Raw genomic sequence first — 18,811 nt, forward strand, 5'->3', positions numbered from 1 at the left:
AGGGTCACTAGGTCGACATGTGAAAGGTAGACAGTAGATAAGATCGACAGGTAAAAAAGGTTGACATAGGAATGCTCGACACAGAAAAGGTTGACATTTTGTAGATTAGTGTACCCCAATTAGTGTACTGCTTCACTTGCCATGCTTCGGGCATAGGTTACCGCTCCCCCCCCCCAAAAAAAAAACATTAAATAAATAAATTGTGTCGACCAATGTCATGCCAACCACTTGAACATGTCGATTTTTTTGTTCCTGACGACCATCTGGGGTTGACTTAATATAGGTCGACCTATCATCCAGATACCTCCGCAATGTACTGTTGCAACAATATATAATTTTGTGATTGGAGTTGTTTGAGCCCTTGATAAAATGCCTTTACACAAATACATACTGACAAACAATTAGGAAATAAAGAAACATGGACTTTTGGACTCAGTGGGTGGTAATGTTATTTAATGAGATCTTCAATAACATTTAATTGGCCTCATTAATTAATATACTGTTTACATTTTACATACAAAATATGCTGCCCTCAATTTGCTTTTCAAAAAGAAGTGATCTGCATTCAGGAATTACATAAGAATCTTTCTTCTCGGAAGAGGAATGACGATAATGCTTGTTTGTGCTATAATATCATAAACACGGTCAAAGTACAACCTTACATTGCATACAACATAGGACTGCCAAGTGTTTACTACAAAGACTTCCTCTTCCTTCCATTATATCACTTAAACACCACCACAGCCTCCCTGCGTGGTCACGTTCCCTGGTGTTGGTACAGATGTAAAGCTAGCCAATGAGAGCATGACTTCTTCTGCAGATGAACATCTGTACATGGACCTCAAGCCTGCAGCAGGAACAGCAGAGAGAGCACACTGAGGGGTCAGTACTGCCTGCAGTCTGCAAACACATCCTAACTTATCTCTACTTTATAGAACTGCATACATAGGGTGCTATTCAATTGATATATCACGCTCACACTCCCTTCTAAAGTGATCCCCGTTATCGTGCATATCGCACCCACAGTAATCAGATATAGCTGCGTAAAGGGTTGGGCGCCCTCACTACCCCGGGTGTAGCTAACTGAAATGATACCATACCTGCCAACAGAAATAGAACGGGTGTGGAAAGGAGTGAAAAGAATTGAATGCCACCCATAGAGTCCCACACCTAAGACAGGCTTATTTTCATGTACAGTATAGCTAGTGATTCCAAAGCCTTTTCCACTAACAGTTCCACATTAAACAGACACGGTATAGCTATGATAGTGTTTGCAGAATATCTAATGCTTTAAAGACAAATTCAATGCACTTCACTTTACTTCTGAAAGGTATCAATTGTTATAGAGTAATTATGATGCTGCATTACACATTAATAGCATATTTTGATCATTAAACAGTAGTCAGTATATCTCATAGGGCGTCATTCCGAGTTGACCGCTCTCTAGCTACTTTTTGCAGCGCTGCGATCAGATAGTCGCCGCCTATAGGGGAGTGTATTTTCACTTTGCAAGTATGCGAACGCCTGTGCAGCCGAGCTCTGCAAAACCATTTTGTGCAGTTTCTGAGTAGGTCTGAACTTACTCAGCCCTTGCGATCACTTCAGCCTGTCTGGTCCCAGAATTGACGTCAGACACCCGCCCTGAAAACGCTTGGACACGCCTGCGTTTTTTCAAACACTCCCAGAAAACGGTCAGTTGACACCCATAAACGCCTTCTTCCTGTCAATCTCCTTGCGATCGGCCGTGCGAATGGATTCTTCGTTAAATCCATCGCTCAGCAACGATCTGCTTTGTACCGTATGACGCACCTGCGCATTGCGGTGCATACGCATGCGCAGTTCTGACCTGACCGCAGCGCAGCAAAAAATTCTAGCGTGCATTCAGGTCGGAATGACCCCAATAGTACAGTACATTGCTATTATATGGCCTATTAGTGATACCCGGTCACATTTCAAATAATCATTTTCTTTTCATAGTCTTGTGTTGGGTATACGGCTGGACGGTAGGCAGTATATAATCAGTCAATAAGTTGACACCAGATGGCCGATACTCAATAGGTCAACAGGGTCAAAAGGTTGACCGTTAAATAGTTGCCTTAGGTCGACAAGTTTAAAAGGTTGATGTGCAATTAGCCGACACAGAAAAGGTCAAAACACAGATTTTCATAATTTTTAGAGTTATGGGTTAGGATTAGGCTGCAGAAGGGGATGGTTAGGGTTAGGCTGCAGAAGGGAACGGTTAGGGTTGGGCACTGGGGGAGGGTTAGGCTGCAGAAGGGAACAGTTTGGGTTAGGCTGCAGAAGGGAACGGTTAGGGTTAGGCACTGGGGGAGGGTTAGGCTGCAGAAGGGGAAAGGTATAGTTAGGCACTGGGGGAGGGGTAGGCTGCAGAAGGGGACGGTTAGGGTTAGGCACTGGGGGAGAGTTAGGCTGCAGAAGGGGACAATTAGGGTTAGGCACTGGGGGAGGGTTAGGCTGCAGAAGGGGGCGGTTAGGGTTAGGCACTGGGGGAGGGTTAGGCTGCAGAAGGGGACGGTTAGGGTTAAGCTGCAGAAGGGAACGGTTAGGGTAAGGCACTGGGGGAGGGTTAGGCTGCAGAAGGGAACGGTTAGGGTTAGGCTGCAGAAGGGAACGGTTAGGGTTAGGCACTGAGGGATGGTTAGGCTGCAGAAGGGGAAAGGTATAGTTAGGCACTGGGGGAGGGTTAGGCTGCAGAAGGGGACGGTTAGGGTTAGGCACTGGGGGAGGGTTAGGCTGCAGAAGGGGACGGTTAGGGTTAGGCACTGGGGGAGGGTTAGGCTGCAGAAGGGGGCAGTTAGGGTTAGGCACTGGGGGAGGGTTAGGCTGCAGAAGAGGACGGTTATAGTTAGGCTGCAGAAGGGAACGGTTAGGGTTAGGCACTGGGGGAGGGTTAGGCTGCAGAAGGGAACGGTTAGGGTTAGGCTGCAGAAGGGAATGGTTAGGGTTAGGCTGCAGAAGGGAATGGTTAGGGTTAGGCACTGGGGGAGGGTTAGGCTGCAGAAGGGGAAAGTTATGGTTAGGCACTTGGGGAGGGTTAGGCTGCAGAAGGGGAAAGTTATGGTTAGGCACTGGGGGAGGGTTAGGCTGCAGAAGGGGAAAGTTATGGTTAAGCACTGGGGGAGGGTTAGGCTGCAGAAGGGGAAAGTTATGGTTAGGCACTGGGGGATAGGCTGCAGAAGGGGGCGGTTAGGGTTAGGCACTGGGGGAGGGTTAGGCTGCAGAAGGGGGCGGTTAGGGTTAGGCACCAGCGAAGGGTTAGGATTAAAATAACTAAAAAATAAGATTTTACTTACTGGTAAATCTATTTCTCGTAGTCCGTAGTGGATGCTGGGGACTCCGTAAGGACCATGGGGAATAGACGGGCTCCGCAGGAGACAGGGCACTTTAAGAAAGAATTAGGATACTGGTGTGCACTGGCTCCTCCCTCTATGTCCCTCCTCCAGACCTCAGTTAAAGAAACTGTGCCCGGAAGAGCCGACAGTACAAGGAAAGGATTTTGGAATCCAGGGTAAGACTCATACCAGCCACACCAATCACACCGTATAACTTGTGATAAACTTACCCAGTTAACAGTATGAACAACAGCACAGCATCAGATAAACCCTGATGCAACCATAACATAACCCTTATGTAAGCAATAACCATATACAGGTATTGCAGAAGAAGTCCGCACTTGGGACGGGCGCCCAGCATCCACTACGGACTACGAGAAATAGATTTACCGGTAAGTAAAGTCTTATTTTCTCTAACGCCCTAGAAGAGCCCACCTTCCTTGTGGAATGGGCTTTTACTGATCTTGGTAGCGGCAATCCAGCCGCAGAAGGAGCCTGCTGAATCGTGTTACAGATCCAGCGAGCAATAGTTTGCTTTGAAGCAGGAGCACCCAGCTTGTTGGGTGCATACAGGATAAACAATGACTCAGTTTTTCTGACTCTCGCCGTTCTGGCCACATAAACCTTCAAAGCCCTGACCACATCTAGCAACTCGGAATCCTCCAAGTCACGAGTAGCCACAGGCACGACAATAGGTTGGTTCATATGAAAAGATGACACCACTTTTGGCAGAAATTGTGGACGGGTCCGCAATTCTGCCCTGTCCACATGGAAAACCAGATAGGGGCTTTTATGTGACAAAGCCGCTAATTCTGACACACGCCTAGCTGAAGCCAAGGCTAACAGCATGACCACCTTCCACGTGAGAAATTTTAACTCCACGGTTTTAAGTGGCTCAAACCAGTGTGATTTCAGGAAACACAACACCACGTTAAGATCCCAAGGTGCCACCGGAGGGACAAACGGGGGCTGAATATGCAGCACTCCCTTTACAAACGTTTGAACTTCAGGAAGAGAAGCCAGTTCTTTTTGAAAGAAAATGGATAGGGCCGAAATCTGGACCTTAATGGAACCCAATTTTAGGCCCAAAGTCACTCCCGACTGTAGGAAGTGAAGGAAACGGCCCAGCTGGAATTCCTCTGTAGGGGCATTCCTGGCCTCACACCAAGCAACATATTTTCGTCATATACGGTGATAATGTTTAGCCGTCACGTCCTTCCTAGCCTTTACGAGCGTAGGAATAACCTCATCCGGAATGCCTTTTTCTGCTAGGATCCGGCGTTCAACCGCCATGCCGTCAAACGCAGCCGCGGTAAGTCTTGGAACAGACAGGGCCCCTGTTGCAACAGATCCTGTCTTAGAGGCAGAGGCCATGGGTCCTCTGTGAGCATTTTTTGCAGCTCTGGATACCAAGTCCTTCTTGGCCAATCCGGAACAATGAGTATTGTTCTCACTCCTCTTTTTCTTATGATTCTCAGCACCTTGGGTATGAGAGGAAGAGGAGGAAACACATAAACCGACTGGAACACCCACGGTGTCACTAGTGCGTCTACAGCTATCGCCTGAGGGTCTCTTGACCTGGCGCAATACCTCTGTAGCTTTTTGTTGAGGGGGGATGCCATCATGTCCACCTGTGGCAGTTCCCACCGACCTGCAATCTGCGCGAAGACTTCTTGATGAAGTCCCACCTCTCCCGGGTGGAGGTCGTGCCTGCTGAGGAAGTCTGCTTCCCAGTTGTCCACTCCCGGAATGAACACTGCTGACAGTGCTCGTACGTGATTCTCCGCCCATTGAAGAATTCTGGTGGCTACCGCCATCGCCACCCTGCTCCTTGTGCCGCCTTGGCGGTTTACATGAGCCACTGCGGTGATGTTGTCTGACTGAATCAGCACCGATTGGTTGCGAAGCAGGATCTCCGCTTGACTTAGGGCGTTGTATATGGCCCTTAGTTCCAGGATATTGATGTAAAGGCAAGTCTCCTGACTTGACCACAGACCCTGGAAATTTCTTCCCTGTGTGACTGCCCCCCACCCTCGGAGGCTTGCATCCGTGGTCACCAGGACCCAGTCCTGAATGCCGAATCTGCGGCCCTCGAGAAGGTGAGCAATCTGCAGCCACCACAGAAGAGACACCCTGGCCCTGGGGGATAGGGTGATCAGCCGATGCATCTGTAGATGCGATCCGGACCACTTGTCCAACAGATCCCATTGAAAGGTCCTCGCATGGAACCTGCCGAAGGGAATGGCCTCATATGACGCCACCATCTTTCCCAGGACTCGTGTGCAGTGATGCACCGACACCTTTTTTGGTTTTAGGAGGTCTCTGACCAGTGTCATGAGTTCCTGAGCCTTCTCCGTCGGGAGAAAAACCTTCTTCTGGTCTGTGTCCAGAATCATGCCCAGGAAGGGCAGACGCGTCGTAGGAATCAGCTGCGACTTTGGAATATTCAGAATCCAGCCGTGCTGTTGTAACACTTCCTGACAGCGTGCTACGCTGATCAGCAACTGCTCTCTGGACCTCGCCTTTATGAGGAGATCGTCCAAGTATGGGATAATTGTGACTCCTTGCTTTCGCAGGAGCACCATCATTTCCGCCATTACCTTGGTAAATATTCTCGGTGCCGTGGAGAGACCAAACGGCAACGTCTGGAATTGGTAATGACAATCCTGTACCACAAATCTGAGGTACTCCTGATGAGGTGGATAAATGGGGACATGAAGGTAAGCATCCTTTATGTCCAGTCCAGGCTTGCGATGACCGCCCTGAGCGATTCCATCTTGAACTTGAACCTTTTCAGGTATATGTTCAGGGATTTTAAATTCAATATGGGTCTGACCGAACCGTCCGGTTTCGGTACCACAAACATTGTCGAATAGTAACCCCTTCCCTGTTGAAGGAGGGGAACCTTTACCACCACCTGCTGGAGATACAATTTGTGAATTGCAGCTAACACTATTTCCCTCTCTAAGAGGGAGGCTGGCAGGGCCGATTTGAGGTAACGGTGAGGGGGCATCTCTTCGAATTCCAGCTTGTATCCCTGAGACACAATCTCGATAGCCCAGGGATCCACCTGTGAGTGAACCCACTTGTGGCTGAAATTTCGGAGACGCGCCCCCACCGGGCCTGGCTCCGCCTGTGGTGCCCCAGCGTCATGCGGTGGATTTAGTAGAAGCCGGGGAGGACTTCTGTTCCTGGGAACTAGCTGTATTGTGCAGCTTCTTTCCTCTACCCCTGCCTCTGGCACCACGGACTTTCTTGCCTCTTTGTGATCGAAAGGACTGCATTTGGTAATACGGTGCTTTCTTAGGTTGTGAGGGAACATATGGCAAAAAATTTGACTTTCCAGCCGTAGCTGTGGAGACCAGGTCCGGGAGACCGTCCCCAAACAATTCCTCACCCTTGTAAGGTAACACCTCCATGTGCCTTTTTGAGTCGGCATCGCCTGTCCATTGCCGAGTCCACAGGACCCTTCTGGCAGAAATCGACATTGCGTTTATTCTAGAGCCCAGTAGGCTAATGTCTCTTTGAGCATCTCTCATATATAGGACAGCGTCTTTTATATGCCCCAGGGTTAGTAATATAGTATCCTTGTCCAAGGTATCAAGTTCCTCAGATAAGGTATCTGTCCATGCTGCTGCAGCACTACACATCCAGGCCGACGCAATCGCCGGCCGTAGTAAGGTACCTGAATGTGAATAAATGGACTTCAGGATACCCTCCTGCTTTCTATCCGCAGCATCTTTAAGGGTGGCCGTATCCTGTGACGGCAGGGCTACCCTCTTGGATAAGCGTGTTAAAGCTTTGTCTACCCTAGGGGAGGATTCCCAGCGCAACCTGTCCGTTGGCGGGAAAGTATACGCCATAAGCATCCGTTTGGAAATCTGCAGTTTTCTATCTGGAGATTCCCAAGCTTTTTCACATAACTCATTTAACTCATGTGAAGGGGGAAAGGTCACCTCTTGCCTTTTCTCCCCATACATATAAACCCTCTTGTCAGGGACTGGGGTTTCCTCTGTGATGTGCAACACATCTTTCATTGCTATAATCATGTAACGGATGGCTTTAGCCATTTTAGGCTGCAACTTTGCATCATCGCCATCTACACTGGAGTCAGAATCAGTGTCGATATCTGTGTCAACAATTTGGGATAGTGGGCGCTTCTGAGACCCTGACGGCCTCTGCGATGTAGGATCAGGCATGGGTTGAGACCCTGACTGTCCCAAGGCTTCAGCTTTATCCAACCTTTTATGCAAGGAATTAACATTATCATTTAAAACCTTCCACATATCCATCCAATCGGGTGTCGGCGCCGTCGGCGGCGACCCCACATTCATTTGTATCCGCTCTGTTTCCACATAGCCCTCCTCGTCAAACATGCCGACACAAGCGTACCGACACACCACACACACAGGGGATGCTCTATTTGAAGACAGTTCCCCCACAAAGGCCTTTTGGAGAGACAGAGAGAGAGTATGCCAGCACACACCCCAGCGCTATATGACCCAGGAATCACACAGTAAATAAGAATTTACTTACCGATAATTCTATTTCTCGTAGTCCGTAGTGGATGCTGGGAACTCCGTAAGGACCATGGGGAATAGCGGCTCCGCAGGAGACTGGGCACAAAAGTAAAAGCTTTAGGACTACCTGGTGTGCACTGGCTCCTCCCCCTATGACCCTCCTCCAAGCCTCAGTTAGGATACTGTGCCCGGACGAGCGTACACAATAAGGAAGGATTTTGAATCCCGGGTAAGACTCATACCAGCCACACCAATCACACCGTACAACCTGTGATCTGAACCCAGTTAACAGCATGATAACAGAGGAGCCTCTGAAAAGATGGCTCACAACAATAATAACCCGAGTTTTGTAACAATAACTATGTACAAGTATTGCAGACAATCCGCACTTGGGATGGGCGCCCAGCATCCACTACGGACTACGAGAAATAGAATTATCGGTAAGTAAATTCTTATTTTCTCTGACGTCCTAGTGGATGCTGGGAACTCCGTAAGGACCATGGGGATTATACCAAAGCTCCCAAACGGGCGGGAGAGTGCGGATGACTCTGCAGCACCGAATGAGAGAACTCAAGGTCCTCCTCAGCCAGGGTATCAAATTTGTAGAATTTAGCAAATGTGTTTGCCCCTGACCAAGTAGCTGCTCGGCAAAGTTGTAAAGCCGAGACCCCTCGGGCAGCCGCCCAAGATGACCCCACCTTCCTTGTGGAATGGGCTTTTACAGATTTTGGCTGTGGCAGGCCTGCCACAGAATGTGCAAGCTGAATTGTACTACAAATCCAACGAGCAATAGTCTGCTTAGAAGCAGGAGCACCCAGCTTGTTGGGTGCATACAGGATAAACAGCGAGTCAGATTTCCTGACTCCAGCCGTCCTGGAAACATATATTTTCAGGGCCCTGACTACGTCCAGCAACTTGGAGTCCTCCAAGTCCCTAGTAGCCGCAGGTACCACAATAGGCTGGTTCAAGTGAAACGCTGAAACCACCTTAGGGAGAAATTGAGGACGAGTCCTCAATTCTGCCCTGTCCGTATGAAAAATTAGGTAAGGGCTTTTATAGGATAAAGCCGCCAATTCTGAGACACGCCTGGCTGAAGCCAGGGCTAACAGCATTACCACTTTCCAAGTGAGATATTTTAAGTCCACAGTGGAGAGTGGTTCAAACCAATGTGATTTTAGGAACCCCAAAACTACATTGAGATCCCAAGGTGCCACTGGAGGCACAAAAGGAGGCTGTATATGCAGTACCCCCTTGACAAACGTCTGAACTTCAGGAACTGAAGCCAGTTCTTTCTGGAAGAAAATCGACAGGGCCGAAATTTGAACCTTAATGGACCCTAATTTTAGGCCCATAGACAGTCCTGTTTGCAGGAAATGCAGGAAACGACCCAGTTGAAATTCCTCTGTAGGGGCCTTCCTGGCCTCGCACCACGCAACATATTTACGCCAAATACGGTGATAATGCTGTACGGTTACATCCTTCCTGGCTTTGATCAGGGTAGGGATGACTTCATCCGGAATGCCGTTTTCCTTCAGGATCCGGCGTTCAACCGCCATGCCGTCAAACGCAGCCGCGGTAAGTCTTGGAACAGACAGGGTCCCTGCTGGAGCAGGTCCTTTCTTAGAGGTAGAGGCCACGGGTCCTCTGTGAGCATCTCTTGAAGTTCCGGGTACCAAGTCCTTCTTGGCCAATCCGGAGCCACGAGTATAGTCCTTACTCCTCTCCTTCTTATGATTCTCAGTACCTTGGGTATGAGAGGCAGAGGAGGGAACACATACACTGACTGGTACACCCACGGTGTTACCAGAGCGTCCACAGCTATTGCCTGAGGGTCCCTAGACCTTGCGCAATACCTGTCTAGTTTTTTGTTGAGGCGGGACGCCATCATGTCCACCTTTGGTTTTTCCCAACGGTTCACAATTATGTGGAAGACTTCTGGGTGAAGTCCCCACTCCCCCGGGTGGAGGTCGTGTCTGCTGAGGAAGTCTGCTTCCCAGTTGTCCACTCCCGGAATGAACACTGCTGACAGTGCTATCACATGATTTTCCGCCCAGCGAAGAATTCTTGCAACTTCTGTCATTGCCCTCCTGCTTCTTGTGCCGCCCTGTCTGTTTACGTGGGCGACTGCCGTGATGTTGTCTGACTGGATCAGCACCGGCTGACCTTGAAGCAGAGGTCTTGCTAGGCTTAGAGCATTGTAGATGGCCCTTAGCTCCAGGATATTTATGTGAAGTAATGTCTCCAGGCTTGACCACAAGCCCTGGAAATTTCTTCCCTGTGTGACTGCTCCCCAGCCTCTCAGGCTGGCATCCGTGGTCACCAGGACCGAGTCCTGAATGCCGAATCTGCGGCCCTCTAGAAGATGAGCACTCTGCAACCACCACAGGAGAGACACCCTTGTCCTTGGTGACAAGATTATCCGCTGATGCATCTGAAGATGTGACCCGGACCATTTGTCTAGCAGATCCCACTGGAAGGTTCTTGCGTGGAATCTGCCGAATGGGATTGCTTCGTAAGAAGCCACCATCTTTCCCAGGACCCTTGTGCATTGATGCACTGAGACTTGGCCTGGTTTTAGGAGATTTCTGACTAGTTCGGATAACTCCCTGGCTTTCTCCTCCGGGAGAAACACCTTTTTCTGGACTGTGTCCAGGATCATCCCTAGGAATAGAAGTCGTGTCGTCGGGATCAGCTGTGATTTTGGAATATTGAGAATCCAACCGTGCTGGCGCAGCACTATCTGAGATAGTGCTACCCCGACTTCCAACTGTTCCCTGGATCTTGCCCTTATCAGGAGATCGTCCAAGTAAGGGATAACTAAAACTCCCTTCCTTCGAAGGAGTATCATCATTTCGGCCATTACCTTGGTAAAGACCCGGGGTGCCGTGGACAATCCAAACGGCAGCGTCTGAAACTGATAGTGACAGTTCTGTACCACAAACCTGAGGTACCCTTGGTGAGAAGGGTAAATTGGGACATGTAGGTAAGCATCTTTGATGTCCAGAGACACCATATAGTCCCCTTCTTCCAGGTTTGCAATCACTGCTCTGAGTGACTCCATCTTGAATTTGAACCTTTGTATGTAAGTGTTCAAGGATTTTAGGTTTAAAATTGGTCTCACCGAGCCGTCCGGCTTCGGTACCACAAATAGTGTGGAATAGTACCCCTTTCCCTGTTGTAGGAGGGGTACCTTGATTATCACCTGCTGGGAATACAGCTTGTGAATGGCTTCCAATACTGCCTCCCTGTCTGAGGGAGACGTCGGTAAAGCAGACTTTAGAAAACGGCGAGGGGGAGACGTCTCGAATTCCAATTTGTACCCCTGAGATACCACTTGGAGGATCCAGGGGTCCACTTGCGAGTGGGCCCACTGCGCACTGAACTTCTTGAGACGGGCCCCCACCGTGCCTGAGTCCGCTTGTAAAGCCCCAGCGTCATGCTGAGGACTTTGCGGAGGCGGGAGAGGGCTTTTGTTCCTGGGAACTGGCTGTTTGTTGCAGCCTTTTTCCTCTCCCTCTGCCACGGGGCAGAAATGAGGCGCCTTTTGCCCGCTTGCCCTTATGGGGCCGAAAGGACTGCGCCTGATAATACGGCGTCTTCTTAGGTTGAGAAGCTACCTGGGGTAAAAATGTGGATTTTCCAGCAGTTGCCGTGGCTACCAGGTCTGATAGACCTACCCCAAATAACTCCTCCCCCTTATAAGGCAATACTTCCATGTGCCTTTTAGAATCCGCATCACCTGACCACTGCCGCGTCCATAAACCTCTTCTTGCAGAAATGGACAGCGCGCTAACTCTTGATGCCAGTCGGCAAATATCCCTCTGTGCATCACGCATATATAGAAATGCATCCTTCAAATGCTCTATAGTCAGTAATATACTGTCCCTATCTAGGGTATCAATATTTTCAGTCAGGGAATCCGACCACGCCAGGCCCGCACTGCACATCCAGGCTGAGGCGATTGCTGGTCGCAGTATAACACCCGTGTGAGAGTATATACATTTTAGGATATTCTCCAGCTTTCTATCGGCAGGTTCCTTTAGGGCGGCCGTATCAGGAGAGGGTAGTGCTACCTGTTTAGACAAGCGTGTGAGCGCTTTAACCACCCTAGGGGGTGTTTCCCAACGTGCCCTATCCTCTGGCGGGAAAGGGTACGATGCCAATAACCTTTTAGGAATTATCAGTTTTTTTATCGGGGGAAACCCACGCCTCATCACACACTTCATTTAATTCCTCGGATACAGGAAAAACTACAGGCAGTTTTTTCTCACCAAACATAATACCCTTTTTAGTGGTACTTGTATTATCAGAGATATGCAATACATTTTTCATTGCTTCAATCATGTAACGTGTGGCCCTAGTGGAAGTCACGTTTGTCTCCTCATCATCGACACTGGAGTCAGTATCCGTGTCTGTGTCTGCCATTTGAGGTAACGGGCGTTTTAAAGCCCCTGATGGCGTTTGAGACCCCTGGACAGGCACAAGCTGAGTAGCCGGCTGTCTCATGTCGTCAACTGTCTGTCGTAAAGAGCTGACACTGTCACGCAATTCCTTCCATAAGCTCATCCACTCAGGTGTCGACTCCCTAGGGGGTGACAACTGTATAATAGGCAATTGCTCCGCCTCCATCTCATTTTCCTCCTCAAACATGTCGACACAATCGTACCGACACACCGCACACACACAGGGAATGCTCTGATAGAGGACAGGACCCCACTAGCCCTTTGGGGAGACAGAGGGAGAGTATGCCAGCACACACCAGAGCGCTATATATAGACAGGAATACCACTATAAAATGTGCTTTTCCCTTTATAGCTGCTGTTAGTATTAAAAACTGCGCCAAATTAGTGCCCCCCTCTCTTTTTTACCCTTTTCTGTAGTGCAGGACTGCAGGGGAGAAGAGTCAGGGAGACGTCCTTCCAGCGGAGCTGTGATGGAAAATGGCGCCCGTGTGCTGAGGAGATAGGCTCCGCCCCCTTCTCGGCGGCCTTTTCGCCCGCTTTTTTGGTGAGTTCTGGCAGGGGTTAAAATACATCCATATAGCCCTGGGGGTTATATGTGGTGTATTTATGCCAGCCAAGGTGTTTTACATTGCTGCTCAGGGCGCCCCCCCCTAGCGCCCTGCACCCTCAGTGACCGGAGTGTGAAGTGTGCCTGAGTAACAATGGCGCACAGCTGCAGTGCTGTGCGCTACCTTGTTGAAGACTGATGTCTTCTGCCGCCGATTTTTCCGGACCTCTTCTTGCTTCTGGCTCTGTAAGGGGGCCGGCGGCGCGGCTCTGGGACCGAGCTCCGAGGCTGGGCCTGTGTTCGGTCCCTCTGGAGCTAATGGTGTCCAGTAGCCTAAGAAGCCCAATCCACTCTGCACGCAGGTGAGTTCGCTTCTTCTCCCCTTAGTCCCTCGATGCAGTGAGCCTGTTGCCAGCAGGTCTCACTGAAAATAAAAAACCTAAACTTAAACTTTCACTAAGAAGCTCAGGAGAGCCCCTAGTGTGCACCCTTCTCGGCCGGGCACAAAAATCTAACTGAGGCTTGGAGGAGGGTCATAGGGGGAGGAGCCAGTGCACACCAGGTAGTCCTAAAGCTTTTACTTTTGTGCCCAGTCTCCTGCGGAGCCGCTATTCCCCATGGTCCTTACGGAGTTCCCAGCATCCACTAGGACGTCAGAGAAACTTAGTGTTAACCCAGCAGCTGCTGTATATACTGTATTTTTGCGCCAAATTTATGTGCCCCCCCTCTCTTTTTACCCTCTTTCTACCGTGATTCTGCAGGGGAGAGCCTGGGGAGCTTCCTCTCAGCGGAGCTGTGGAGAGAAAATGGCGCTGGTGAGTGCTGAGGAAGAAGCCCCGCCCCCTCAGCGGCGGGCTTCTGTCCCGCGTTTTGTGTGTAAAATAATGGCGGGGGCTCATGCATATATACAGTGCCCAACTGTATATATGCTGCTTTTTGCCAAGAGGTTCCCAATTGCTGCCCAGGGCGCCCCCTTCCCCCCCTGCGCCCTGCACCCTACAGTGACCGGAGTGTGTGGGTTTAGTGTGGGAGCAATGGCGCACAGCTGCAGTGCTGTGCGCTACCTCATATGAAGACTGAAGTCTTCTGCCACCGATTTTGAAGTCTTCTTGCTTCTCACGCCAGCTTCTGTCTTCTGGCTCTGCGAGGGGGACGGCGGCGCGGCTCCGGGATCGGACGACCAAGTGTACGACACGTTCCTGTGTATGATCCCTCTGGAGCTAATGGTGTCCAGTAGCCTAAGAAGCAGGACCTATCTTCTGTGAGAAGGGCTGCTTCTCTCCCCTCAGTCCCACGTAGCAGAGAGTCTGTTGCCAGCAGATCTCCATGAAAATAAAAAAAACTAACAAAATACTTTCTTTTTAGCAAGCTCAGGAGAGCTCACTAAGTAGTACCCAGCTCGTCCGGGCACAGATTCAAACTGAGGTCTGGAGGAGGGACATAGAGGGAGGAGCCAGTGCACACCAGTATCCTAATTCTTTCTTAAAGTGCCCTGTCTCCTGCGGAGCCCATCTATTCCCCATGGTCCTTACGGAGTCCCCAGCATCCACTAGGACGTTAGAGAAAAGAAAAAAAAAGTAGCCACTTTTTCGGTGTCAACCATTTGAATGTCAACCTGTTGACCGAAGTCTATATTGACCATTTAACTGTCAACCTTTTGACAATGTTGACCTATTGACTATCTATTGTCGATCTTGTAATCCACACCCCTTGTGTAGATGTCAACAGATACATTAAGATAGTGGCAGTGAATATGAAGCTTTGTGCCATTGCTCTCTGTAACAAGACCCTAGGCTGCACTTACCATGGATTTCTGCTTGCACCCTCCTGAGATACAAGCACAGATCCATGTGATGTTACTGTATGTAGGACAACCTGGGAGCTGCAGCGGGATCAGTACTAAATGCCGCCGGCCGGAATCCCGGCGGTCGAAATACCGACGCCGGAATCCCGACCACACAATCCCGACAGGGGTGGCGAGCGGAACGCAGCCCCTTGCGGGCTCGCCACGCTGCAGGCACACTATTATATTCTCCCTCTATGGGTGTCGTGGACACCCACGGAGGGAGAATATGTCGGGATTGTGGCGGTCGGGATTCCGGCTTCGGTATTTCGACCGCCGGGATTCCGGCCGGCGGCATCTTGACCGCATCCCGCTGCAGCATAACAGGGCTAACCGCAGGTACATTAATGTGGGACACAGTGGCCACTCCTGCTAATAATTACTACAGAACAATGTGTGCCCTATCCCTCATTACATTACACACAGGGCCTAATTTAGATCTGATCGCTGGGCTGCGTATTTTGATTCCCCGCGATCAGATAGTCGCCGCCTACAGGGGGAGGGTTAAATCGCTGTGCAAGTGTGCGATCTCATGTGTAGCAAAGCTGCACAATCTGATTTTATGCAGTCTCTGCTCAGCCCAGCACTTACTCTTCCCGTGCGATTAATCCCTGCTGATCGGGGCTGGAGCTGATGTCAGACACCCTCCCTCAAATCGCCTGAGCCCGCCTGCGTTTTTTCGGACACTCCTGGAAAATGGTCAGTTGCCACCCACAAACGGCCTCTTCCTGTCAATCACCTTGCGAATGCCTGTGCGTTCGGATTTTTTGCACCATCCCGTCGCTAGGCGCCGATGCCTGTTGCGGGACGCGCCGGCGCATTGCAGTGCATATGCATACGCAGTTCGGATCTAATTGCCCGCTGTGCGAAAACGCAGCCTAGTGATCAGATCTGAATTAGGCCCGCAGTATGGTTCTTTCAGGGAATTATGTGTCATCTCTTGCAGGGGTGAGCATGCCTAACCCTCCCACCAGTGCCTGACCCTAACACTCCCTCCCATAGCCTAACCTCAACCTCTCCTCCTGCAGCCTAACCTCCCTACCCACACCCAAACCCTAACCCTCTGCTGCCGGTCCGTGCACAAAGTCGGTGTTCCACATGTTCAATGTCTCCATTTTAACATTGTCAACTTTAGAAATATCGACATTCTGACTGCATCCTTTGCTATTGTTATCTCGTGTGTTACTGATTTGTATCACACTCTACATACAGGTGGAGCTATGCTAGTCCTGGCTCCGTCTGTGCCTGGGCACGCCCGGTCTAACACCGCGCCTAACTAGAATGGGAGAGCGTCTCCGTCCAGGGCACGCGTGCGTCCATGGCGGAGACGCTGACGGAGATTGTAGTGAATGGGAGAGCGTCTCTGTGCACTCCCGGCGGGGCTAGGCGGATGGATCGCCTAGTCCCGCTGGGAGTGCACGCCTGCGATGGAGCCGCCTCAGATGAGCGCGGCTCCATCTGTATGGTCCGTATAGGAGATAGTGAAAGATGTCAGCACATAGCACATGTACAACGTTGTCCCATCTGGCAGCCATTAGAAGAAACTTGGGAATGGTATCTGTATGCTTTAATACAGTATATACTACACAACTATGGACCTGAGTCAGAGATGGACGCTAATGCAAAGACGCCTCCTGCCGGCAACCCAGATGGGATCACCATCGTGACTACTACCGGAACGCCTCTGCCGGGGTCAGGAAATCTGCATAGGAAGACACTGACCATGGCACAACTTGTTCTGTAGCACGGTCCCCGCTCTGCCCCCCTAATGGCCTAAGCATGTCCGCCATGCTGCGATCGGAGGCACTGCGAGTGACATTGCATGCACAGTGCACCCACAAACTATCGGAATGTGCACAGCTATTAACCAGGCCCAAAAATGCAGCATGTGTACCATATCATTCCATTATCAGAGTTGTGAATTACCCTAGGGTCAGCCAGCATGGGAGCAGGAATTACGATGCTGAGGCCCTTTGTACTGCGTACAGGATCACAGCCCCAGGCTGAGGCATGCCTGGAGAGCCGCCATCACATGACCATCCCAGCATATGGCAGTGTGCCTTAGACAGCCGATAATGGCACAACTGCGTGCTTATCAGCATAGCATACAACTCTGACTCTGTACAGTATATACAATGAAGGCTAATTTATGGTAAAATAAATGGTTACCTTACGTTCTTCACCACCTCCAACGTTTCCAAACAGCTAGGTTTCCTTCTCTATAGTTAGCGCAGGGTTACTCATACCTGCAGGAGAGGACAGACAGAAAGACATTGGACCAGTAGACCAACTTCCATGCACTGCGTGCAGAGCCGGCCCTAACCAATATGGTGCCCTAGGCAAGATTTTGTCTGGTGCCCCCTAGCACCACCGCTGGTTCCGCCTCTGACCTTTCACCTCTTTCCTAGCACCACCACCCCTCATCCATAGCAGTCCTTATTTTGGTGTTTGTACCCCCTATATTTTAAATAGGAACAGTTCACACATCTGGCGCACAGATCAAAAAGGGGTGTGTTTTTGCTGGCAAGGGGCCTGGCCACACAATAGTAACCCCAATTCCAATTACGCCACACAGTACTGCAATTTTATTCACATTTGATCATGCGATAGTGTCCATAATTCATATTACATCCCACAGTAGTATCACTTTACCTTTTAAATGTTACTCCTCACAGTAGAGCCCCTTATTCATATTACATCACACTGAATTGCTCCTTATTCACATTACACCACACCCTATTGCTCTTTATTCACATTACACGACACAGTAGTGCCCTTTCTATATGCAATGCCACATAGTAGAGCACCTTATACACATAATGCCACACAGTAATGCCCCTTACACATATGAGACACATTATTAATGTCCTTATAATCATAATGCGCCTTACACATTGTGACAGCCTTTATTAATGCCCTTTTACACATAATGTCCCTTACACATATGCTGCACATTATTAATGCTCTTATACACATAATGACACACATAGTGCCCCCTACACATTTGCTGCACATTATTAGCGCCCCTATACACATAATGACACACATACAGTAGTACCCTGTTACACATATGCCGCACATTATTAATGCCCTTATACACATAATGACCCATATAGTGCCCCTTACACATATGTTGCACATTATTAATGACGCACATAATGCTCCGTACACATATTCCGAACACTACTGCACAACCAACCCACTCACATGCACACAGCACTCACACTGCCACTAACACTGTGACCTCAGCCTCTGCTTGGATACAGATGTGTCCTCATAAATCTTGCCTCAATGCTAACGTCGGGCACATTTTTTTTTATTAAAATGCATCTTATTTGCATTGCTATGTCGCTAGGATGCACAAGCAGCTTCTGCTGATTACAATGATATGCAGCATGCCTATATACTGTGTGAGACTGTGGCTGTATCTGCATATGAAATGCTACACACAGAATATAGGCATGCCGCATATCATTTTAATCAGCAGAAGCTGCTGATGCCCCTAGGCATATCAAATGCCCTAGGCAATTGCCTAGTTTACCTATGCCTATGGCCGGCTCTGACTGCGTGGACACAATGATAAGCACAGTACAATCAACTACAGTGGCGACTGACAGCTTGACCCTGGCGGCGGAGACTCAGCTTGCGGCACCTGTATACTGTATGCAGGACGTGTGTGACTTTCCCTGCTGCTGATACCTGTGTAAGAGCGGCAGCTGTGGCCCTCTCAGTGCTCTAGACACAAGGAAATGATGCAAGTTGGACACAAAATGAGTGCAATTCACAAATGAAAATACAGGTTGAGTATCCCTTATCCAAAATGCTTGGGACCAGAGGTATTTTGGATATGGGATTTTTCCGTATTTTGGAATAATTGCATACTATAATGAGATATCATGGTGATGGGACCTAAATCTAAGCACAGAATGCAGTTATGTTACATATGCACCTTGTACACACAGCCTGAAAGTAATTTTAGCCAATATTTTTTATAACTTTGTGCATTAAACAAAGTTTGTGTACATTGAGCCATCAGAAAACAAAGGTTTCACTATCTCACTCTCACTCAAAAAAGTCCGTATTTC

General features: G+C 49.5%; 1 protein-coding gene across 3 annotated transcripts in view; it reads right to left on the reverse strand.

Annotated features, from left to right (window-relative positions):
* Positions 1-432: 432 nt before the first annotated feature.
* ZDHHC2 (zinc finger DHHC-type palmitoyltransferase 2) overlaps positions 433-18,811 on the reverse strand; it is a 244,712-nt gene continuing 226,333 nt past the window's right edge. For 2 of the 3 annotated variants that reach the window (XM_063920850.1, XM_063920848.1), the window contains exons 12-13: positions 16,896-16,972; positions 433-847 (exon numbers count right to left, since the gene is read on the reverse strand). In XM_063920850.1, the coding sequence (XP_063776920.1) occupies positions 16,932-16,972 (41 nt within the window). In that variant the 3' untranslated portion in view covers positions 433-847; positions 16,896-16,931. The remainder of the gene's footprint in view (positions 848-16,895; positions 16,973-18,811) is intronic. The other variant, XM_063920849.1, reaches the window with a different exon arrangement.

Source organism: Pseudophryne corroboree, chromosome 1 (genome assembly GCF_028390025.1).
Source record: "Pseudophryne corroboree isolate aPseCor3 chromosome 1, aPseCor3.hap2, whole genome shotgun sequence".
NCBI lineage: Eukaryota > Metazoa > Chordata > Amphibia > Anura > Myobatrachidae > Pseudophryne > Pseudophryne corroboree.